We start from the raw sequence: 25,132 nt of genomic DNA, 5'->3' as shown, positions 1-25,132 counted from the left end.
TAGACAATTAATTCCCACCCCCATATGTTGTTGTGTTGTTGTTTTTTACTCTTCGGACAATGCAGTAAATGTTAGAAACGTTTAAAGCCGTTGAGTCCCATAGGATGAAGGTGAGCCTAGCTTCCTCTGAACTGCTCCTTATAAATGCACAGTTTCGACATTTATTCATAAGCATTTCAGCTTTTGCAAAGCTAAGCATTTCAGCTTGGTGAAGTTACACCCATGGTATCGAGGGTACATAAGTTTGAACAAATGCCTTTATACATTTATTTCAGCCATGAAGCGTAAAAGCTTAGTTCACTGTCGCTCCTGAAATGACGGGTACAAGTGCCATAACTGTAGAGTAGCTACAGCGATGCTGAGATGCATTAACACACTGGGCGCACTCCCCAAGGAACTTGTCTTGCACATGCTCCATTTTAATGACTGGGAGCTGAAAAAGAGTAGCTCCTTGGTGGATTCTGCCCATCTTTTAAAAAGCAGCTTTGAAGACATGATATAAACTACAGCCTTAAGCAATGAAAATATTACATTCCCTAGATTGATATTTTTTTTTTGCATATAATGCCACAAAATTAAGATATTTCACTCAGATCTGATAAGCCTTCTTCATCTTTCTTTCTTTCTTTCTTTCTTTCACTTTATTTATTTATTTATCTAGCTATGCCATCTTAAGTGTTAAAGCAACTGTACTTCAGTCCAGATATTTATTACTGGATGCATATTAATGTATAAAATCCATTTCTGTACAGTTTTATAAACAGAAAAATAAAATAAAAAGGTGAGGGTTTTTTAAAGATGGAAATTTACAGAAGTCAAACATGTCCACCACATCTAATTTAGATTTCGTTCCTTTGGGGCATGTATTGTTTAAATAAAATAAAAATAAAAAGCCCTTGCATTAATATGGCCCGAAACTCATTGGCTGGATCCAAAGAACTAATGGAGAGTTGGCTTTTTGTATATGCTGAGACTTTTCTGGCTCCCCACTGCAACATCACAAAACTGCTCATGAGGGCTGGTGGGGCATCACCCCCCCCCCACCCCCCCGCCCTGTGCAGAATCCCAGAGCAGTTCTACACTCATGGTTTATAATGTTAAAAATGTGTTATTAAAATGTGGCACCAGAGGGTTCTGTAGAGCAGTGAACCACTGGCAATGGAAAACAGCACTGAACGTTACATGACGTTATATTTAGTAACGTTTAACAGATCAATGTAGATCCAGCCCTACGCTGTAATAAGGGCTGGTGCTAGAGACAAAAACTGTTCTGAGCATGCAGGGAAGCATTTGTTGTGTGTATGAGTTTCTTTTGACCCCTTGGCCTTTTCCCCCCTTAATGTATTACACTGATATCAACAACTGGCCATTACGGCAAAGCATCCAATCTAGAGTTGCCTTTGTTAAAGTGGTAGATATATTTGAATACATGACCAGAGGTGCTTCTAGGCAGGAGCTTAATTTGCTAGAAGGTTATTGAGATATCACAAACATGTCATTACTAACAGGTTTCTCCCCCTCTTATTGGACTTTCCTCAGAAGGGGTAAATCTCTCTCTCTCTCTCTCTATATATATATATATAGGTGGGGGTGAATACAGACATGTTTGCATGTTTGAGAAGCACTGAACCCACTGTAAGCACCCTCTTGGAAGCACTGAGGAAGAGACCACCCTGCCATTTCTTTGACTTTAGGGGTTGAGTCCACCTCAGGCAACCCAACCCCATTCAGCTGTAACTTGCTCTTAAATACCTTCAGCAATGAAGATTCCGCAACACCAGCCTCATAACAGCTCGCCTGGTCAGTGTAGGTGACCAGGAATTCCTTACAAGCAAGTCAGTGGCCTGGCAGAACAAGGACAGCTCACTCCATCAATGGTCTGCTTGGGAGAAGGCTATTCATTTTACTAGCTTGCTGACTGGCTAGTAGCATATGACCCTCCCTCTGCAGCCAGCATGGAAGAATGGGCTACTAGGCCCTTAGTAAGCTAATGCTTCTTCTTTTTTGCAGGCTAGTAACTTCTGTTATTTACAAAGCTGCAGTACACCAAGAAGCTCTCAAGGGACCCCACATATTTGGGGAAGCCCACCTCCTTGCTGCTACCACTGCCCATTCAATTGCTCTTTTCCTCTGGATACAATCCACACACCTGCCCAGAAGGAGAAGGCCAAGGGAAGCGAATGGTGCTTCTTTTTCTGCTGTTTGCACACCTGGGAGGACAGGTGAGCTCGCAGCAATAGCCAGGTATAGGGCCTGGGGGCTCTGGTGATCAGCAGTGGGTCATGGCAGGCTCTCAGAGATGCTCAACCACGATGACAGCCGTGCTCCTAGTGATCTATCTCATGCTACGTGTTTAGGATTTTTAAAAACAAAATAAGGTACTCTCAGAAAAGTGGTCTTATTAAGTACTCTGCTTTCATCTTACTGAAAAGGTTTTTAAACAAGGATTCCCTCCCCTCTTCCTCCCCAGGTTTCCATACAAAAGGCAATAGGCACCTTAGGGAACGGGATGATGTCTGTGAGCCTCTGCAGATGGAGGCAATGGATGCATTCCTGATCCTTTTGAAGAGGGTCTTAAAGAAATAACCAGGACACAATACTATTGAGGGGAATAAAGCTCCACTTAAGAGAAAAATAAAATGCAAAGAACTTAATTTGGGGTGGGTGGGGTGGTCCATTTTAATAAAGATGGCGGATCCGAGCTAATCTCTTGTCACCTGATTTCAATTCTTGGGCCTCTCTTGGCTTCGAGATGTATTATTCAGCAACCAACGTGGATTGCTTTTAAGACCACCACCCCACCCTCCCCGGCAAAGAAGAAATCAGAGAGTAAAAGTAGGATCAGCTGTGGGTAAACTCTCGCTCCAGTGGGGATGCGAGCCAGAACATCCAGGCTCCGGGTCCTGCAAGGCAGGTGGCAGGCACTTACGGTTTCCTGATGGCCATGTGGTAAAGTGAGGATTGAAGAATATACTCTATAAACAGAATATTTGTTCTGCAGTTCTGAAGTTATTTCATTTCAAATCGTTGCTTTGAGGATGCACAAATGGTATCCTCCCAACGATGACCTATGGTGGTGTCGAGTGGCACAAAACAGTACATATTGGGATGTTTCACAAGTTGGGATGAAATCGTATTCCCAGATGTCAGCTTTGGGCCTGAGCTGACGAGCTACATGGGCTTTATTACTGGCCTGAACGTTGTGTCGTTTCTCGCTCTGGATAGGTACCATGTCGAATTGCTATATCCCAAAGGCGTTACTGGCTTGAAATTGCTCCCATCTCATCCATGCTGCGATTTACTTCCTCCTTCAGTGGGCAGAGCAATAAACTGCAAATTTACACCTCTGCAAGTAGCCCATTTACTGTCTTTCCTGCAGATAAAACACCTCGGTCTCTTGTGCCCTATAGTCCAATGTGATAAAAATAGTCTTGTCGAGCGGCATTTTGCAAGAAAGCTGAAGATCTTTGGAGTGTCCTTAAACTTCCGTTATAAAGATGCACGTGGGTATAACTTGCAGAATTTCAGGAAAATAGCAGGTTAAATGTAAAATATCTTCAATAAATAACTCTTCTCCTGCACTGTAAAAAATAAATGAATATTCCCTTTGGCAGTAATAGCTGATTTAATATTTAGACAGAAAGATACTTGGCTCATAAAATAATAGCATTATGCTACAGGAAAAACAAAACAAAAAAAGCTCTCATGCTTTCTGATCCTCTCTTTTCAATTAAAAAAAAAGACTTTTTCATCAGTTCGCCACAAGTTGGTTGAAGTCACTTATGCCCCAGATAAGCTCCAAGGGTGATGCAGGCACCCACAACAGCCAGACTCAGAATTGTCTTCAGAGGCAGCCACGAGAAATCGAACAAAGGCCTCATGTTGTTGCTGTAGAGCTCCACAAAAGCATCCTAAAGTAAAAGAGAGAGGGCAGGATTATTTGTTTATTATTAATAGTCATAACATGCCTTTTCACCCTGTAATCCCAGAGTGTGGTACCTGCAGGCACAACAGAGCAAATTAAGTAATGGGCTATGCAGAAATGGCAAAATCAAGAGACAAAAATGACGAACTTTTTAACAGAAGAGTTGGACGCCTTCTGTGGACTATCTGGAAAAGTGAAATCGTGGGCAGGATTGAGGATATGAGCAGCGGAATCAAAATGACAAAATGATTGCATTAGAGTGATTTTTAGTAATAAATCAGAGCTTGAGATACAATGCAGTAGAAATGGGTTAGAATAAAAATTCTTTGGAGGTTTGGGTGGTTAGTCAATATATGAAACAAAGATGTGTGATTATTTGGTCTGAAGTTTCTCTCTCTCTCTCTCTCTCTCTCTCTCTCTCTCTCTCTCTCTCTCTCAAATTAAAACAACATACTGCATGAAACTTCAATTAAAGCAATAACTTAAAAAGCAATTGGAAATAACATCAGCTCTACAGAAGGAGAAGCATTCTCTTAATCCCCACCTGGCCCAAAGATCAGAAGGCCAGAATTCTAGAACAGAAAATGGTGCAAGCATTCACAACAAACCAAGGGATTCTTTGACATCAGCTGAACTATAAAATCAAACCTGTCATGAGGTGGACAGTTGCCTTGCCTCGGGAATTGGACTGGATGTGAACCAACAAACTGAAGTTCAATCCAGGTACGACTGAGGTACTTTTAGTGAGTGGTTCCTTAGACCAGATGGCTGGGATGTTGCCTGCTCTTGACAGGGTTACACTTCCTCTGAAGGAGTCGGTAGGCAGCTTGTGGCTACTCCTGGACCCATCGCTGTGCCTTGAGGCTCAGGAGGCCTCGGTGATGCAGAGTGCCTTCAGCCCAGATGTTCCCCTACCTGGACAGGGATAGCCTAACTTCTGTTGTCTATGTTCTGGTAACCTCTAGGTTACATTACTGCAAAGTATTATACTGATCCTGGCCTGACTGCACTGGCTGCCGATTAGTTTCTGGGCCCAATGCAAAGTGCTGATAAGCTAAAGGTAAAGGGACCCCTGACCATTAGGTCCAGTCGTGGCCGACTCTGGGGTTGCGGTGCTCATCTCGCTTTATTGGCCGAGGGAGCCGCTGTACAGCTTCCAGGTCATGTGGCCGGCATGACTAAGCCGCTTCTGGCAAACCAGAGCAGAACACGGAAATGCCGTTTACCTTCCCGCCAGAGCGGTACCTATTTATCTACTTGCACTTTGACGTGCTTTCGAACTGCTAGGTTGGCAGGAGCAAGTGCTGGTACTGACCTATAAAGCCTTAGATGGCTCAGGACCACAATACCTCAAGGACATCTTCTCCCCATATAAACTGACCTGGACCTTCCAATCATCCTCTGAAGCCCTTCTTTGTGTGCCTCCTCCACAAGATGTCTGGAGGGTGGCAACACAAAAACGGGCTTTTTCTGTGGCACCTCCATTACTTATCTTTAGGTACCAGGTGAAAACGTTTCTCTGTGGCACCTTCATTACTTATCTTTAGTTACCAGGTGAAAATGTTTCTCTAGAACCAGGACTTGGGCTGATTAAACCATCTATGCCCTTTTAAATGTGTTTGTGGGAGGGAGGTTTCGTTTTATACTTTGTGATTTTGTTTTGTATTTGTTGTTGTGAAATTCAAAAAATAAACGAACAGTATAAGTTGCAAATGAAGCATTTTGGTAGAACCTTTTCCCTCTTCCCAGTCTAGAACTCTGGACATGTTGGTCTATCACTACAGTGCCTCCCAAAAATGATGGGTGCTAGAAATTCAGCTTACCCTGCCAAGCTACTCCCACCAGCAGAACCCGACAGGTTAAGGATTAGGAGGTGCAGAGTTTGGTGGTGTCACAGGTACAGAGTTATAAACCAGGCACAGGCAAACTCGGCCCTCCAGATGTTTTGGGACTACAACTCCCATCATCCCTAGCTAACAGAACCAGTGGTCAGGGATGGTGGGAACTGTAGTCTCAAAACATCTGGAGGGCCGAGTTTGCCTGTGCCTGTTATAAACAGTGGTTGAAGCCAGACATCTGATTCTGGATACAGCAATTATTGATGCATCTAACATCTGACACAAGATGGCGCATCAGGCTTCTTACATTATGCAACTCAAACCCTGTGCAGCTAGACTTTTAATGAGACAAACAGGGAAATAGTGTTATCTTCCACAATTTATTTTTTACAAAAAGACAGACAGACAGACAGACAAACAAACAAACAAAAACAGACTGGCTTACATCCTGTTGTTTCTATTATTATCCTTTTAACAGAAGCAAGCACGAACCGCCTTTAATACAAAATATAAAAGTTACATTGGTACCTCGGGTTAAGAACTTAATTTGTTCTGGAGGTCCGTTCTTAACCTGAAACTGTTCTTAACCTGAGGTACCACTTTAGCTAATGGGACCTCTCGCCGCCGCCACACTGCCACTGCGCAATTTTTGTTCTCATCCTGAAGCAAAGTTCTTAACCTGAGGTACTATTTCTGGGTTAGTGGAGTCTGTAACCTGAAGCGTCTGTAACCTGAGGTACCACTGTACTGGCCACAGTCCTACACACGAGTCTGCAGAAGTCAGGGTTAGATATCCTCACTGAAAGAAACAGCTTTAAGACTGCCTTTTTTTTCTTTTCTGGATTGCGGCTTCTCTAAGTGCAGTTTCTCAGCTGTGATTCCAACAGATTGAACATCTGCAAACTTAAGCGCAATCATTTAAGGTTTGTTTGTTGTTTTGGATTACAAAGAAAAATGAACTGGCATAAAAGGTTAATCTTTTGTATTTGGAATTAGTTAAGTTACATTATGTTCCAGTTAGTTAAGATGTATCATTAATAAAACAATCAAAATAAGAAAATGTCTAAAATAGAGGAAAGAGCAAACAACACATTTCCAAAATACCCCTTCATTTTATCTGCTGCCAGGTTTCAACCCAGAGAGTTGCTGAGTTGTCTTTGCCTGCGCATGTACAGACAGTATCAACAAGGCAGTGCACAGGTCATCTCCTTGGTCTCCTCACCTGATGTCAGGGGGGGGGGGGAATGGTTTAACATGTGCTTCTAGAGTTACAAGGAAATAGCCTTTTAAATGTACAGGGCCTTGTATACTCCACTAGTCCCTAGCTTTCTCCTGAAATGTTGGGCAGGAGGGGAGATGAGGGACAACTGGGCATGGGAGAACCATCTACAGTGTTGATGAGCAATGGCTACAAGATGGCTGAAGTCTGGGCCACGAAGGGACTTGCTTGGTTAGATGTGTGCAGGTCCTTCGCATCTCCTCATAAAGTTGTGCAAGGACTTCGCCTCATATATTCTAGCTGTTATTGGAGGTAAGGAGCTCATTCACACATGTGTGTTTAGTACTTGACAGCTATGGTGTTGAGGTGACCTGCATATGATCAGGCTTCCACATCACCTCAGACACCGGCTGTCCAATGGAATCTTTCCTCGTATTGATGAGCAAGTCATCACTGGTTACCGGGAGGCTTCCTGGTTCAAGTCAAGATGTTGCCTTTAACCCACAAAACCCTAAACGCATAAACACCCATAGTCCTGGGTTATTTCCAATTCAAAGAGACCTATGGTTCTACTTTTTAGAGGCGAGCCTGGCCTCTACAAGGAACACAGCTATGGACCATTTCTTCCAAAGACTTTTATGGAACAAGCAGGGTGAAGGGCTCCTCGTCCAACATGCCTTTGCTTGCTTGTTCGTTCTTTCAGTTTACTGATTTGCGTTTATGGTTGTTGTTTTTACGCCAATTAAATTGTTCTATGATTTTTAACGCGTTGGAGCTGCTTTGTGAAAAGCCCTATTCAAGTTGGGGAAATAAATACACAATCAGTGAAGTGTTGAGCAATCTAGTGACAAACAGGGCATGGGTAAAACTGCCCCAAAGAAAGTCCTATTCAGGATGACTCAACTAAAGAAACCACCACAATTTTATTTTATTTGGTAATGATAGCCTTAATATTTGGCTGCACTAATGCTGGACTGTAAGTCATGTACTTTCCTGCACTATTTAACTAATTGAGTCACACACCCACACCCCAAAACCCCGACACTTCTGAATACTATATATCAGCGCTATAATGTGGACTGCAAGCAAACCTTGCAGAACTCTGATGCCATTGCTGCAGAGTTTTCCTCTTGATCATTTTAGCCAATGCTTTGCTTTGGGAATGGAGTAGACAAGTTGGATTAAAAAGAGCCAAATGGCAACTGAGATGCAATTCCAATAAGGTTATTTTTAAAAAAAATAAAGACAGAGAAAATGCAAGTATTGGTGCTCATCTATGGATTTCTAAAGCTACGGAAGTCAACAAGAAGATGAAGTCATTGCAAAATTAGATTGACTTGTTTTCTGATTTGTCAGCTTCGCCTCCCCACCCCCTTTTTTAATCTCATAGGTAGTGGGTTGTCTGTGCTAAGCATGAAAGAGGGCAGACCGAGCGAGGGTGGGCTGCAGTGACATTGAGACAATGTTAAAGCTCTGAGTTATGGTGACGGGCAAAGAAACATAAGCAGAAAATGCACAGCGGGAAATCCCTGTTCTTACTGAGACTATGACAACAATAACATCAACGTCTACCTTATGGCGACTGTGCCATATATTCTAAGTAACTGTTTTATGGGTTCTTTCCTTTCCTCTTTGGTGCTTTCTCAAACATCCTGATTAGACTTATTTCCGAAGCTTGTTTGAACAGCCTGTCACTATTTGTTTAAGTCTGAAAACCTGATTTAAACAAACACCCGGACCCATTTTATGCACTAAACCAACAGGGAAGTGGGAGGTGGGCAGCTGAAAAAGACCCACTGATTTGCATAGGTGATGTCTTGCAAGCAGCGTCTTTGGGAGGGCAGGGTTGAGGAGGGACATGTTTGGGGGAACAGCTACACACTTGGGAACCAGCTACACACTTGGTGTCTCCTTCTTCTGTCCCATGGAGAGGAAATGAGCAGACGCGAACCATTGCTGACTTCCTAGACTGATCCCATCAAAACATATGAAGATGCTTTATACCAGGTGAGGTCACTGGTCCATCTGACCTGGTACTGCTCTTCTCTCACTGGCACTGGTTCTCCAAGGCCTTAGGCAGAGAGAAGGTTGCTGTTTTTGTATCAGCATTGTAGGAATTGACAAACTTGTCCGTTTCTGTTTCTCATTTTTTCCAGTCTCAGGTTCAGTTCTCTACCTTTCCACATCAGTTTGCAACTAAAAAACCAAACTCAAGAAAATTCATCAGCAGATTTCTCCTAATTTTTGTGTGCATTTTTGCCCAATATGCATACACATTTTTGCAAAGCAATTTCTCCAAACATAATATAAGAATAGAATAGGATAGAATTATTAATAAAAAATAACCCACCCTTCACCCTAAAGTCCTAGGTCAGGCATCCCCCAAACTCTGCCCTCCAGCTGTTTTGGGACTACAGCTTCCATCATCCCTAGCTAACAGGATCAGTGGTCTGGGATGATGGCAACTGTAGCCCGAAAACAGCTGGAGGGCAGAGTTTGGGGAATGCCTTTCCTAGGGAGAGTTACAATTGTTAAAACACAACAATAAAAAACATTCATTTATGGTTTGCAGTAGCAAAAATAAGGCAGGTCCTAAAACGTCATCAACCAGTTCCAGTTCCATAGACAGACCTGAAGCCAGACTGGAATGAATCCAAGTAATAACATACTTCTGTATGTTATTTTCACTAATGTGTACATTTTTATGCACCCTGTTTAAGCCTTCTGTTTTGCATGCACAATTCTTGGCTGGAGAACTGCACTGCAAGATTTAAAGAAGTGTGAATTTTGAAGGGTGGCTGTGCAACAGTTTGCACACTGTTTTGAAAAGTGTGAGTGGGTAAGTCTGTCTTTAAATGCAAACTGAGTCTAATTTCTCCCCCATCCCTTGAGCTGTGGTCCACCACAACTATTTATGCTGCTAGAGCTGAGGAATATCTGGCGCAAATGTTTTGGCTTGAGTGCAAGCACAAAGCCTAAAGGCCCATGAGAGAGATGTGCAGTACAGTCCTACGCTGCCTACTCAAAAGTAAGCCCCACTGAGTTCAACGGAGCAGCTTCAGATGTAAAAGATTTGTAGCTCTCCAACAGCTAACGGCATATTTGTTTCCTAAATTTGGCTTGGCAAGACAGGAGGAGCTTTGCAAGGGAAGGGTTACGGAATAGCTGAACGATGGCTCTGGGAAAGCCAGGAGAAAAGGTTTCGAAACGGCATTGCCTCTGGCCACCTAATTCATATGTTTGACAAATGGAATGTACTAAAAAGGACAAGGTATACAACCAATGCGGGACGTGGGTGGCGCTGTGCTCTAAACCACAGAGCCTAGGGCTTGCCGATCAGAAGGTCGGTGGTTCGAATATCTGCAATGGGGTGAGCTCCTGTTGCTCAATCCCTGCTCCTGCCAACCTAGCAGTTCGAAAGCACATCAAAGTGCAAGTAGATAAATAGGTACTGCTCCAACGGGAAGGTAAATGGCGTTTCTGTGCGCTGCTCTGGTTTCGCCAGAAGCGGCTTAGTCATGCTGGCCACATGTTCCGGAAGCTGTACACCTGCTCCCTCGGCCAGTAAAGTGAGATGAGTGCCACAACCCCAGAGTCGTCCGCGACTGGACCTAATGTTCAGGGTCCCTTTTACCTTTTTTATACAACCAATGAAGACCTGAGTCATGGTTCTGAGAGGCCCAGCCCTCTCCTCTGTCTCCCAGGAGACCCCCACGCCACCAACCTCTAGCTTAATTTTACACTGGCGTTTAAGTCAAGGTCAATTAACGAGGTTCCCTCTTAACTATGGAAGGAGCCTCAAATCCTGGTTTCAGATCTTGGTTAAGGGAGCCTTGGTTAAGCCTGACAGGAGAAATCCGAGCCAACTGGAAGGCGTATGCAAAGCCACAGCTTCCAACCTTTAATTATTTGAGATGCTGCTTTTTGTAAGCTGCTATTGGTTTTTGGATGGTAGCTTTTCAGGCTGTATTTTACTGATGTACGGATTTGCATCCCTGTTCTTAAATATATTTACTCGGAAGCACAGGCACTTTTTGATGTGGTGCCTTCCTCATGCATCACCACCATAAAAAAACTGTTTTCTGTTGAAGCCCTCTTATGCTGAGCATGACATTTAAAGGGTGAAGGGGCTACATCGGTACAGATTTGAGGATTTGAGGAAGGGATGTTTTACACGGAAGGTGTCGCATCTAAAATTTGTCCCTATCCTCAATTATTTCCACGTGATTTAGTTTCACTTAAATGAGGTATCAAAAAAGGGAGAAGCGCATGTTCTCTGTATGCAGATCAAAGCCTGGCATCTCTGTTTGAAAATAGGCAATAAGCTTGGAAGACCTATGCCAATTGGAAGACCTATGCCAATTGGAGCCGGTGTACAGCTTCTGGGTCATGTGGCCAGCATGACTAAGCCGCTTCTGGCAAACCAGAGCAGCGCATAGAAATGCCGTTTACCTTCCCGCCAGAGCGGTACCTATTTATCTACTTGCACTTTGACGTGCTTTCGAACTGCTAGGTTGGCAGGAGCAGGGACTAAGCAACGGGAGCTCACCCCGTCGCGGGGATTCGAACCGCCAACCTTCTGATCAGCAAGTCCTAGGCTCTGTGGTTTAACCCACAGCGCCACCCGCGTCCCTTGAGGTGCGCATTAGATTCAAGTAAATAAGGTATTTTCCTTGCCCTGGGCACTGGCAACCCACACTACGCCACAGACAGGCAGCACTACAATAGATCAGTGTCAGCGCGCTGTTCTGTACCATTGGCTACCATGGATTAAATGCAGCTCCTATGCAGCGAAGACCCAGAACTTCCTATTTGCTCTAGTTCAGTGCTCTGTTATTGATCTGTGCTGCATATAAAATAGGGGAGTGAGTGGTTTCTCTGGCACTGCACTTTGCATTAATGAGTGAGGGGGTGGTGGGCAGAGTGCACACCCAGAGGAAGTCGACTTCCTTTTTTCTCTTTCTCTCTCTACCTGAATCAAACAGCTGGTGAGGAAGTGATTTTATTTCCCTTGTTATCACTGGTCCAACAGGATATCCTCTTCAGCCACACTGCGCTGAATGAAAAGCTGGCAAGTCTTCCCAAGGCTTGGCGGAGAGCAGCTACTCACCTTGCTGCTCTTTTATGCTGCCCTCTGCATGACTCAGTCACACAAGTAAACAGTGCTAATGCCAGCTTTTGAGGAAACTTACGTGACGTGGTTCTAGCTCACTTCATAATAAGGCAGAACTAGTTGTGAGTGACAGAATAACAGCTTATGTCTCCTCCCACTTTCCTCCATAATTTCGTACAGGAGCCTAATTATAAAAAATAAGAATCTCTGATTGTGCGTAACTGCATTTGAGATGCTGCATGGTCTTGCTACTTTTTGATTTGTTTTGTTCTACAGAGCTGTAGTTTTGAATTCTTTGAAAGCTACTGTTAGAATGCTCTGGGCCAGGAAGTTTTCAGTGTGTAATGTATTATGTTTTTACTATTGTTTTGTTGGGAGCTGCCCAGAGTGGCCGGGGCAACCCAGCCTGATGGGCAGCAAATAATAATAATAATAATAATAATAATAATAATAATAATAATAATTACATCTATGCCACTTCCCCCCACCTATCCTGACTGGCAGCTGCTCTCCAAGGCCCTGAAGAAATCTTTGTTACTAGAGATGCTTTAAATTGGAGACCTAGAAAACTGAGCAGGACACCTTCTGCCAAGTGTGGTCCCTATCACTGAGCTGCAGTTACGCCATTTAAGAAGCAATATGAGCAGTGGGCCCACGTGATCTCCCCTCAAATAGTAACTGAGTTCAGAAATGCTTTTGCGAGGCGGGAAAGCTAGCTTAGTAGGCCGCTGCCTTTATGGGCCAAAACCTTGGTAACGTGACACCCTGAAACGACACACTTGTACTGGGAGCCAAGTGCTGCTTTAAAAATATTTTTTTAAAAAAGCCTACGTGGTGTATGTGTGCATTTTTAAAGCGAATATTTGCCTCAGACTTCGTGTCAATTAGGATCCGACTGCCTGACATTGTGTTGTGCTTGCTCTGGTGTCTCATAATTGTGATATTCACAGAGAACTGATTTGAGTCACACCTCAGTTTCTCCGGGTGCCAGCACCTCAATTACTCGTTGGCATGTGTCTGTCTTGGGAGACCATGAAAGGAGTGGGGGAGTTTTGGGCACCGTCCACTTTGAAAGTAAGTGAGGCAGGCAGGCACGCACACACACACACACACAGTATATGTACCAAGTATGTACGCACACATGTTCCTTGTCTTTAAAAGATTTTTGAAAGTCCTTTTTTCAAAATGTTGCGGCTCCATAGAACAGGGTAAGTAGCTCTACTTAATATCAGTGCCTGCTTTATAGGTCAGATTTTGAACTGGCAGCTTTGCAGTTCACATACATTGGGGCAATGAAATTCAGCAAACAGTCATTATTTCTTCTTCTTCTTCTTCTTCTTCTTCTTCTTCTTCTTCTTCTTCTTCTTCTTCTTCTTCTTCTGTTGGAGGCTGCCAAAACATCAAAGTGACAAAGCAGTTTCTGTTTACAACTGCATTTTGATGCAATCCATCTTTTTAATTAAATATTGGTCCGGATATTTAGAATGTCACTGATGTGGCTGATTGATGCATTCAGAAGAAGAAGAAAAAGATGGTTTAGGCCTCCTGAGATTATACCCCTCGGCAGAAAACCAGAATATTAATATCAAGAGGAGACAGGCGAAGTTCCTTATGGTTGGGATCTACAATTGGCAATTTTTAACTATCGGGTTGACGCAAAGCAAAACTTCCATAGAATCATGGGATTCTACAATTGGAAGGGATCTCAGAAGTCACCTAACAGTCATCTCAGAAGTCATCTCTGTTCAAATCAGGACATGCAAAGAAATCCAAGTATAGATTCCTTGATAGTCATCTATCTCTGGGTTAAATACTTCCGATAAAGGAGGATATACCTCTCCTCCAAAGACAAGCTGTTCCAGCGTTGAGCAACTGTCTGTCTCTGTCTCCTCTGGGCTTAATTAAAACCTTACAGGCTTCATATGGTGGCAACCAACAAATGCTTTCACACTTTGTTATTCCACACTAGGGATAGGGGAGAAATTAGATTCAGTTCAGCTGAATCTATCAGATTTGCACTTTCCAAAACAACAAACTGAAACACACCTGAGGGATAGCTCAGGAGGTAAAGCATAAGACCATTTATCTCAGGGTCGTGGGTTCAGGCCCCATGTTGGGTGAAAGATTGCAGGGGTTTGGACTAGATGAATCCTTGTGGTTCCTTCCAACTCTACAATTCTCTGTTCTGTGACAGAGGTGAGAGAGTGAAATCCATTCTTTGAATTTTGAACTCATCCAAATGTTGCGATAGCAGTTCTCCAAGCAAACAAGGTTTACAAAAATGCCTATGTTAGGAGGAAATTGAACACATTTGCCAACTGCAGAAAATTTTCATCTATCAATGAAAATTAGCACACCAAAATGCATTTGATCAGGAGAAATTGCTTGCAGAAAATGTGTACAATAGTCAGAAATGCATACAAAATGTGTTTATTAGGATAAACTGCCCTGAGATCTACAAATAAAGGGTGGCATGCTAATAATAATAATACGCTAAAACACTGAATAAATTTCATGGGAATTTTTTTAAAAAAATCAGAGATTACTGCAGAAATGTGCAGAACTGAATTTAAGCTTAGGGAAATGAGAACCTGAGAAGGCTGAAATTGACAGATCCTTCTACCCCTACCCCACACAATACATTTTAAACAGCTGAAACTTCATTACCACTTGGGGTACCACCCCACAAAGTGGGGTGACACATCTGGAGCACTGCTGCAAGGAGATAGCTTTTTGGCAGGGCACTGCCATAGTCAAGTACCTTTTGGCAAATTCTACATTGTTAGAACAAAGGAGCTGAGAACATGTGCATCATTTTATGCATCGAACACACACACACAGCCAACATGCGTAGCTGTGTCTTCATGCTTCCTGTCTTTCCTTCTAGCGCAACTCCATTACGAACCAAGAGCCGTGGGTTCCAGCCTTACTCTGGCCTTGTGTGATGCGTGCCAGCTCCACTTGAAATGTGACCTCAGCCACGAGCTTCCACCATCTTTCAGTTTCTACCTCCTTGCCTGCATTCAGAGGTTAGGGCCATAGCAGAGCTACACCAATGTTATTTCAGTGTTTTGCCCCACTAACTCCATGTTGCCTAGGAGCTATCAGAAATTACCAGCGTGGTGGAAGCTGAAGTCATAGACTGGGAAACATTTGAAGCCTCTGGTCGCGTGACAAGAGAGAACTCCTGCTGCCCTTGTTCCTTGGAGCAATGCTGGAAGGCTCTGGGGTTGCGAGACCGGCAGGGAATGTCTGCAGGGACTGAAATACTTTCCCTTGATTAAGAGGCGGGGCTATTTATATGGCAGTCTGGGAACACCCGCTCCATTCTGGGGCTTGCTAAGCTTAGGCCCGCCTGGGAAACGTTATAGCAATTAGTCTTGGCGTCTCCGACTTAATTCACTTACACACTGTTTTGCAATAACCCAAAAGACAGCTCCTGTGGGGGTTGCTTTTTTTCTTTTTGTCTCCATTCTTTGACAAGCCAACTCGGGAAATAAGGCTATGCATCTGACACCGGCGTAGCAGCTGCCAGTGGTGTTACAAAACCAGCAGTTAATCATGGTTGTCCGAGGATAAAATTCACTTTGGTGAATTCAGCATTAACCCTGGGGCAAAGTTTTACCCCAGGCGCACGTTTCATCGCAGAACTTAAACAGGAAAAGACCCACAGCATAGTCCTTCCAGGACATTTAGTCACTTGCGCAGTAGTAACACAAGGCCATCAAATTTCAACCACTTACCATTTTAAGTTTTCTTTCTAGAAGCAAAAAAGAGCCCAGGATGTAAAACATCCTAAGAGATGTATTACCTTTTGCCATTGGGGTAATGTAAACTAAAGGTAAAGGGACCCCTGGCCATTAGGTCCAGTTGTGGACGACTCTGGGGTTGCGACGCTCATCTCGCTTACTGGCCAGCATGACTAACTTCTGGCGAAACCAGAGCAGCACACGGAAACGCCATTTACCTTCCCGCTGGATCGGTACCTATTTATTTACTTGCACTTTGACGTGCTTTCGAACTGCTAGGTTGGCAGGAGCTAGGACCGAGCAATGAGAGCTCACTCCGTTGAGGGGATTCGAACCACTGACCTTCTGATCGGCAAGTCCTAGGCTCTGTGGTTTAACCCACAGCACCACCCACGTCCCAATGTAAAGTATTGGGGTAAGAAAAAAAGTGGGGGGGGGGGGGATGACAAAAGGAAAAAAAACCAATAACCTAATCCAGGGAAGCAGATTAATGTACCCCACACAGAGTTTTCTTTCAGAAAGCAAAAAAGAGGTCAGGACATATTAAAGGTAAAGGTAAAGGTACCCCTGCTCGTACGGGCCAGTCTTGACAGACTCTGGGGTTGTGTGCCCATCTCACTCAAGAGGCCGGGGGCCAGCGCTGTCCGGAGACACTTCCGGGTCACGTGGCCAGCGTGACAAAGCTGCATCTGGCGAGCCAGCACAGCACACAGAAATGCCGTTTACCTTCCCGCCAGTAAGCGGTCCCTATTTATCTACTTGCACCCGGGGGTGCTTTCGAACTGCTAGGTTGGCAGGCGCTGGGACTGAGCAGCGGGGATTCGAACTGCCGACCTTTCGATCGGCAAGCCCTAGGCGCTGAGGCTTTTACCCACAGCGCCACCCGCGTCCCCAGGACATATTACATACCCAATAAATCTATTGATGTTTAACACTGGGAGGATTTTGTGCCCCAGCCAATGGAAGGTATTGTAGAAAAAGTAATGTCTCATGGAGTGTTTGTTTGGTTACTTTTTTCCAGATGAGGAAATGCAGGTGAGTGTGAGAGCCTTTCCTGCATTATGTTGACAGAATACATACACTCCTAGTGTCAGTGCCTAGTACTTTTAAACCATCATAAAATGATTTAATTTACAAAGCAATTTGAGAATTAGGGACTGAAAGCATCCATAACATCAAATGCCCCAAAGACAGATTGGATTCGATGTTGCCACCAGTAGGCTGTTTCTACAGAAAAGGAAAAATATTCATTGACTACATCCAGTATTTATATCAAGCCACTAGCTTCAACTGCAGAGAAGAAAATAAAACCTTTGCAAGCCACCTTCATGGGGACTAGTGGCGTGCCCATGCAAATAATTTTTGAAATAGTCTACTTAACAGAAGATGCTTCTATTTATGCATCTTTCCGGCTTTCTATTTACAGTGGTACCTCGGGTTACAGATGCTTCAGGTTACATACGCTTCAGGTTACAGACTCCGCTAACCCAGAAATAGTGCTTCAGGTTAAGAACTTTGCTTCAGGATGAGAACAGAAATTGTGCTCCGGCGGCGCAGCAGCAGCAGCGGGAGGCCCCATTAGCTAAAGTGGTGCTTCAGGTTAAGAACAGTTTCAGGTTAAGTACAGACCTCCGGAACGAATTAAGTACTTAACCCAAGGTACCACTGTATTACATCTCACATCTGCAATATTAAAGCTTTTGGGCTTTTCATTTTGTAAAGCTATTGCAATTAAGACACAACTGTCGTACAATACATTTTCAAAATATATTCTGCTCCGGATTCTGCTCATTCCAACAACTGGGCACACATAATTAAAATTTAAGTGCCATCCCTACTCAACTAATGAATGGTTTGTGATCTGCAGGCACAGAATAAGGTTTGATTAAAACAAAAAGAGAAGGAATACAAAATCAATGCAAAAGAAATCAGTGGCTCTTTTTTTGGTTCCTCATCTGAAATTGCTGAATTTGGACTCTGAGCCAGCACTAACAGTATGGACAGTGTGGAACAGAAACAGCCTGAGCAGGAATGAATTATTAGCTGATCAGCATGAAACTCTCGCCTTGCATTCTCTGCCTCCTGATTCTTTGCGCTGCTCCGGTTAAATGTTTTCTCCTCTTGTACTCTGATGTGAGTTGCCTTGTGAAAAAGACAACTTCAGCCCACCCCGCAACACTCTTGAGCAATAGGCCAACCCACAACTAGCTTTGAGATTGTGGTCCAGAATATCCTGCTTCTCCTCTGTTGTTGCCCACGGATTTTGAACCATAAAACTTGTATCTCTGCCTTGGAAATATACCACCTGAATCTGCAATGATGACAACCAAGGCCATTCCAGAGATCACTTTAGGAGCTCTACAACTACCCACTCTTGAAGGTTTGTCACTGATATATTCATTTCTTCTATACAGTGGTACCTCAGATTAAGTACTTAATTCGTTCCGGAGGTCCGTTCTTAACTGAAGCACCACTTTAGCTAATGGGGCCTCCTGCTGCCGCTGTGCCACCGCAGCACGATTTCTGTTCTTATCCTGAAGCAAAGTTCTTAACCCGAGGTACGATTTCTGGGTTAGCGGAGTCTGTAACCTGAAGCGTATGTAACCTGAGGTACCACTGTAATAGCCTGTCCTCTGCTAACTTAAACACTAAGACGGTTGGTTGGTTGGTTGGTTGGTTGGTTGTAAATATATATTGTGGCACAGACATGTATTTTTTGTATTATGTATTTCCAAATTTTCTGAAGCTGTGGTATGTTATATGTAGTCCAACCCCCGGCAATGCAGGAATATAAACGTATCATCTTAGGAGCTATGAAGAATTTGCTAGCCACTATCTCTTGGCCTCAGCATTCACCACCTCTCTTCTGTAATATGGAGATAAAAGCACCAACCTAATTCATAAAGGTAACGGTAAAGGGACGCCTGACCATTAGGTCCAGTTTTGGCCGAATCAGAGCAGCACATGGAACCAGAGCAGCACACGGAAACATCGTTTACCTTCCCGCCGGAGCGGTACCTATTTATCTACTTGCACTTTGACGTGCTTTCGAACTGCTAGGTGGGCAGGAGCAGGGACCGAGCAACAGGAGCTCACCCTGTTGCGGGGGTTCGAACCACCGACCTTCTGATCGGCAAGGCCTAGGCTCTGTGGTTTAACCCACAGCACCACCCGCGTCCTCCAACTTAATTCATAGTGTGGTGTAAAAGTTAAGGTGTTGGACAATGACCTGGGAGAACAGGGTTCAGCCACGAAGCTCACTGGGTAACCTTGGGCCAGTCACCATCTCTGAGCCTAACCTATAACAACAACATTCTGAGGATTGTGAGAAATGTATGTGAAGTGCTTTGGATGCTCTATAGAACTATATAAATATCATATGAACTAAATACGTGCTCATTATTAATATATTCATCCTTCCCACTCTCCCCACCCCTTAAAAACCAGCACAATCTACATCTGAAGCTTTACCATTTAATTATTTAGCTTGTGGCCTGTGCTGCTCCTTTGGCTTCAAGGGGGCAAATGCATTTTTAATCTTTCATCTTTTAACATCAAACCCTGCCAAGTTACTGGTGCAACCTCCGTGGAAAAGCAAAGTTGCTCACTTGGCTCGTGAGCATCCCCCAAATTTGTTCTGACAATTATATAGCCTGGAGTGAAACAGCTGAATGCCCAGGCTATTGCATCAGGCACAGCAATACCTCCACACACCTTGCTATTTGGATTGGTTGTATGCAGATTTTAAGCCTACAAATGCAATTTTAGTTTCACTTCAAAGACATTTGTTATCCTTTGCTTCTTAAAACAACAACAAGAAGAAGAAGCACAATCAGCCAACCACAACCCTGTAAGCTTTAGACAGGCTTCATTCTGATTAATTAATGTAGCTGGAAAACAGAATAAATTAACAAGAACAAAAAGTAGTAATTACATGTACGTGAACACGAGCATTTGACAGTGCTACCCTAAGCAACCAGGAGCAAGTCCCACTGAATTCAAAGATGCCTACGCCCTTGTGAGCAAATTTAAGATTGCAGCCAGAATATTTGTTCTGTGGTGCTTCCTTCAGGCTCAGTGGTCATAGAGCATGTGCTTAGCTTGCAAACGGTCCCAGGTTCAGTGCCTGGCATTTTCCAAAGTAGGGCTTGGGAAAGATCCTGTATGAAACTCTGAAAAGCCATTGCCAGTCAATAGAGACAATACTGAGTTAGAAGGATCCACAGATCCAACTAGGAATAATAAGGCAAACACCCATGTCAGTAGGAACCTATCACTCATGATCCAGCAAAATTCAATGAGCTGATGCTTCTGTTTAAAGTCCTATATGGCTTAGGACCCAGGTACCTGTAGGATGCCTGCTCCTGTACTAACCTACAGATGTGCAGAGGTCCTCTTCAGAAACTCTCTTCCATGTGACCCTCCCATCTGAGATGAGGTTAGGTGAGGTGATCAGAGACAGTGCCTTCTCAGTGGTGGCGCCCCATTTGTGGAATTCCTTCCCTCAAAGAGGCCTACCTGGCATTAACCCTGTTGTCCTTCTGGCATCAGCTGAAGATGTTTTTATTTTCCTGATCCTAGGGAAGGACCCAGTGGGGTGGAATTCCAGAGGTACCTCCTGTCACCAAAGAGCCTTCCCCAACAGGTAAGACCTAAATAAGTGCTTATTATTTAGTGCAGCATGTCTGATAGCAAGCTGGCTCTCACTCCACCCTCATCTCCAAGTGGTGGCACAAACAAACCCCTGCACGTGAAGGAGTGCGCACCTGCTTGCTCAGGATTCCAGATGCTTGCTATGCAAATAGCTGTTGCCTACCCTGAACTTCAAAAGGAAAGCACAGAGGGTGTGGCGCTTGTTGGAGCTCTGTCTAAGCTAGCACTTAGCCACATAATCTTGCCTGTTCTGTACCTGCTTAACCTTGTAACCTGTGGTTTGCCTTATGTGCCAACCTAATTGGAAAGGGTAATTTGAAACCCTGATTTATCTTTCCCCAGCTGCTACTTAGGAACAGAGCAGATTAGAGCTCACCTCTTTGTGGATTCACTTCCAGATGCCTGTACTCTCTAACTCAGGGGTCAGCAACCTTTTCCAGCTGTGGGCCGGTCCACCATCCCTCAGACATTGTGGGGGGCCGGACTATATTTTTTTTGGCGGGGGGATGAACGAATTCCTATGCCCCATAATGGTTAGCACTTTGGACTCTTATACACGTTTTTCTTTTCAACTCTCGAGTAGGAATTATTCCTTATATTGAAACTTGTGGCCAGAGCTCTTGGTATATCCTTTTCAACATACCAGGAGGGCCAACTTGAATAAAATACAGTGGTACTTCGGGTTACAAACACTTCGGGTTACAGACTCCGCTAACCTGGAAGTAGTACCTCGGGTTAAGAACTTTACCTCAGGATGAGAACAGAAATTGTGCGTCGGTGGCGCGGCGGCAGCGGGAGGCCCCATTAGCTAAAGTGGTACCTCAGGTTAAGAACAGTTTCAGGTTAAGAACAGACCTCCAGAACGAATTAAGTACTTAACCTGAGAGGTACCACTGTATTGTGGGGACTCAGGTAAACCCCACTCTGCATAACTGATCACATGATGCAGTGCACACACACCATTTGAATGAGAATGCCCAGTGCTTTTTTTTTCTTAAAAAATGTTTAGTGGTACTCTCATTTTCCTACTCATATTGAAATACTACCCCTCAATACGGCCAAACTTAGATTCATAAAATGTTTAGGGGTATGCGTACCCCTGCGTCCCCCCACAAAAAAGCACTGAGAAGGCCTGTCAATATTTGTGGGGGCCTGGCCCCCTCAACCTAGAAGCTGGCTCCTATGCAACATACTGACCACATTGTGGTCACTTCCTGCCGCTCCTTGAGGATCAAAAGACAGAATATAAATCTTCTAAGTAAATACCCTGTAATGTCAGAGTACAATAAACATGGGAAATGAGAAGTTTCAGTTTGTTATTAAAATACTTCCAATCTTGGTCATAATATTATGTTTGCTGACTGGGAACGGTTGTGGACCACCGGTATGAAATTTACGGCATGTAATGCCTTAAGAGAAAATATTATGAAAATGATGTATAGGTGGTACATGACACCAGTCAAGCTTGCAAAGATTTATCATTTGCCTGATAACAAGTGTTGGAAATGTAAAGAAACTGAAGGAACATTCTTTCACCTTTGGTGGACGTGCCCAAGGATTAAGGCGTTCTGGGAAATGATCTATAATGAACTGAAAAAGGTATTTAAGTATACTTTTCTGAAGAAACCAGAGGCCTTCCGCCTGGGCATAGTCGGCCAATTGGTGCCAAAGAAGGATAGAACTTTTTTCATGTATGCTACAGCAGCAGCAAGAATACTTATTGCAAAGCATTGGAAGACGCAAGACCTACCCACCTTGGAAGAATGGCAGATGCAAGTAATAGACTATATGGAACTGGCAGAAATGACTGGCAGAATCCGAGATCAAGGAGAGGAGCAGATGGAAGAGGACTGGAAGAAGTTTAAAGTTTATCTACAAAAATACTGTAAAATTTATGAATGTTGAAGGCTCTGAAAATGAAATGAAGGGGTTCTAGCGATTAAGATAAATAAGATTATAAAGGGAGGGACAAAGGTTTAAAATGAATAATGAACGATCTTGCTGAACTAATTTTTAAAGTAGAATACAAGAAGGGAAGGTGGGTGGAAGCAAAGAGAATAAGGTTTTGAAAGTTATAATATGAAAGAGTGTTCTTTTTTATGCTAATTTTTTTTTCTTTGTATTTTTTCTTTCTTTCTTTTTTCTGTTTTTCTGTTTGGATTTTTGATGTTTGTTGTTTGTTTTTTGTGATTTTTGTTGATTTTTGTTGATGTTAATTTTCTGGAAAACTCTAATAAAATATTATTATAAAATACTTCCAATCATTCATCAGCACCTTGAATTGGTTAATTTCCATCTTGCACTGGTTATGACAGCTGGATGGATGCTCTCAAAGATGAGTGAAGACTGATTTGCAGAAGTGAGCTATGAGCTCTGCCTCTGCCTTTGTTGGTCAGGAACAATACAGATTGTACCTCCGTATTTGCTCACTAGTCTTTCATACAGTGAAATCTATTGAGTTTTTCCTCTATTTTTGTGTGTGCGCCTTTTTTTAACACCAGCACTCCAATCTAGCAGAGGAAACCTGAAAGCAGCTTCTGTCTGCATTCAGACATAACAGAAAACCATAGTACACAAGACAGAGAAACCAGTAGGAGAACACTTCAATCTCCCAGGACATTCTATACAAGATCTCAAAGTAGCTGTTTTACTACAAAGGAATTTCAGAAATAGACTGGAAAGAGAAGCTGCTGAATTGCAACTCATTACCAAACTTAAAACCATGGAGAGACCTGGTCTGAACAAAGACATTGGATTCTTATCTCATTATACATGACAAAGCCATTTTTCACCTTCTCACCCCTTGCTTTTTCCTGTAAGACCTATTGCAGTCGTTAAGAGTCGTCAACAGGCTCATCACAGCTATCTGCCAATCACCCATTCCCACCACCCTTCTGAGTAATACCCCTCCCCACCTTCTCACTATATAGAAGGATCTGGCAACTTCTGTTTCAGTGTATCTGAAGAAGTGTGCATGCACACGAAAGCTCATACCAAGAACTAACTTAGTTGGTCTTTAAGGTGCTACTGGAAGGAATTTTTTTTTGTTTTGACTATGGCAGACCAACACGGCTACCTATCTGTAACTGGAACCATAATACAGTGCAACACGAAGAAGCCATGGGTTTTGGTGCTTCCCTTATCTTTTTGGTGCAGCCACAGAATCATAGAACTGTAGAGTTGAAAGGGACACCAAGGGTCATCGAGTCCAACCCCCTGCAATGATGGGTTTGGAAGCATTTGCTTCCATTTTCAACTAACTACACTTTGTCAGTTTGTATGTTAGTTTTAACCACAGTTCATCTAAATAAGCCAGCTTCAAGTCCTGGTTTCTGATCCTGGCTTCTTTGGGTAAACCCCCGTTAAACCTAACCACAGTTTACCATGTTCAGACAAAGTGGTAAACTGGGATTAGCTAAAAATGGAATTTGATGCTTCTGATCTTCTCCTTATGGTTGTGCCAGAGGAGACAGGTGGAAAAGGTTCAGCTAGGTGCTGTTGCACAAATCCAAAAACATAAAACTATTCTGTATCCTTGTACTTTTATTTAAAATGCATCTCTGGGTTATTTGTGGGGCATAGGAATTCGTTCATTTTTATTTTTATTTTCAAAATATAGTCCGGCCCCCCTCAAGGTCTGAGGGACAGTGGACAGGCCTTCTGCTGAAAAAGTTTGCTGACTCCTGGACTCTTAATGGATGGCCCTAAGCTAGGCCGTAGAGTGGCCAATTATACTTTATGGAGGATATTCCTCATATTTAAATGTTATGCCAACCCATGCCCTCTTTTTTCGTTCATGAATTTCCTCTTTTCTAACCATGTGTCCCCCTACTAGGCCTTTACAAAGCTGGACCAAAAAGGCTAGCTGTGCTTAATACTGTGAAATAGGGTCCTTGGCGAGACAAATCAGGGGTGGATACATATAATATTATCTAAACCTGCCATTGTGATCTTTCAGTTGACTTTAATTATCCTGTCGAGAGAACACGGCATAATTTATCTCATTTGTCTGGCTTCTACCACCGTGAATAAATGATTAATACTAGATATCGGATCAAAAAGAAGGCGAGACACAAAGAACCAAGAATAGCTCAAAACCCAGCAATTAAAGAAATAGATATATGGCATGTATATCAACATAGTGTCAGATGCGGTTTCTGTACTACATGAACAAACACAACTTTACAATTTCGAGCCATCCATCAAGATGATTTCACGCACTAAGTGCTTCAAGTCTGCATAGCTAATTCCTTTATATTTAACCTTAGTACCTTGTTCTCGTTCTCTCTCTCTCTCTTCTGAATGCGTAATTTATAATGGGCACTAATCCACTGCATTGATTTCTATAGTACACAATATATATTGTATACTATATATAAAGACAAACACATACCTGGATGTGTATCTCAGAAAAGGCCAGCTGGAGTCTTGTGATCTAAGTCAGGCCCAGTAGAAAAGCAAATTTTGATCAAGTGTTTCTGGGGGGCTGGGGGGCTATTTTCAAAAGGGGTTATTTTGTGTGTAGGTTTATATAAAATACAGAAAACAGACAAGATTCAGGAGTTCCATTCTGCAGCTAGATCTCCCACCCACGTCACCTCTGCTCCAGCCTTGAGAGGTATTCTGCATTTTATT

At 43.3% G+C, this 25,132-nt stretch overlaps 1 protein-coding gene across 1 annotated transcript in view; it reads right to left on the bottom strand.

Annotated features, from left to right (window-relative positions):
- Positions 1-612: 612 nt before the first annotated feature.
- The window catches only part of BCL2 (BCL2 apoptosis regulator), a 136,004-nt gene continuing 111,484 nt past the window's right edge, over positions 613-25,132 (bottom strand). The window contains exon 3 of the mRNA XM_028737871.2: positions 613-3,911. Within this exon, the coding sequence (XP_028593704.2) occupies positions 3,777-3,911 (135 nt within the window). The 3' untranslated portion in view covers positions 613-3,776. The remainder of the gene's footprint in view (positions 3,912-25,132) is intronic.

The sequence above is a fragment of the Podarcis muralis genome, chromosome 8 (assembly GCF_964188315.1).
Source record: "Podarcis muralis chromosome 8, rPodMur119.hap1.1, whole genome shotgun sequence".
NCBI classification, from domain to species: Eukaryota; Metazoa; Chordata; class Lepidosauria; order Squamata; family Lacertidae; genus Podarcis; species Podarcis muralis.
Note: the sequence above shows the minus strand (reverse complement) of the source record. Positions and strands in the feature narration are given on the sequence as shown.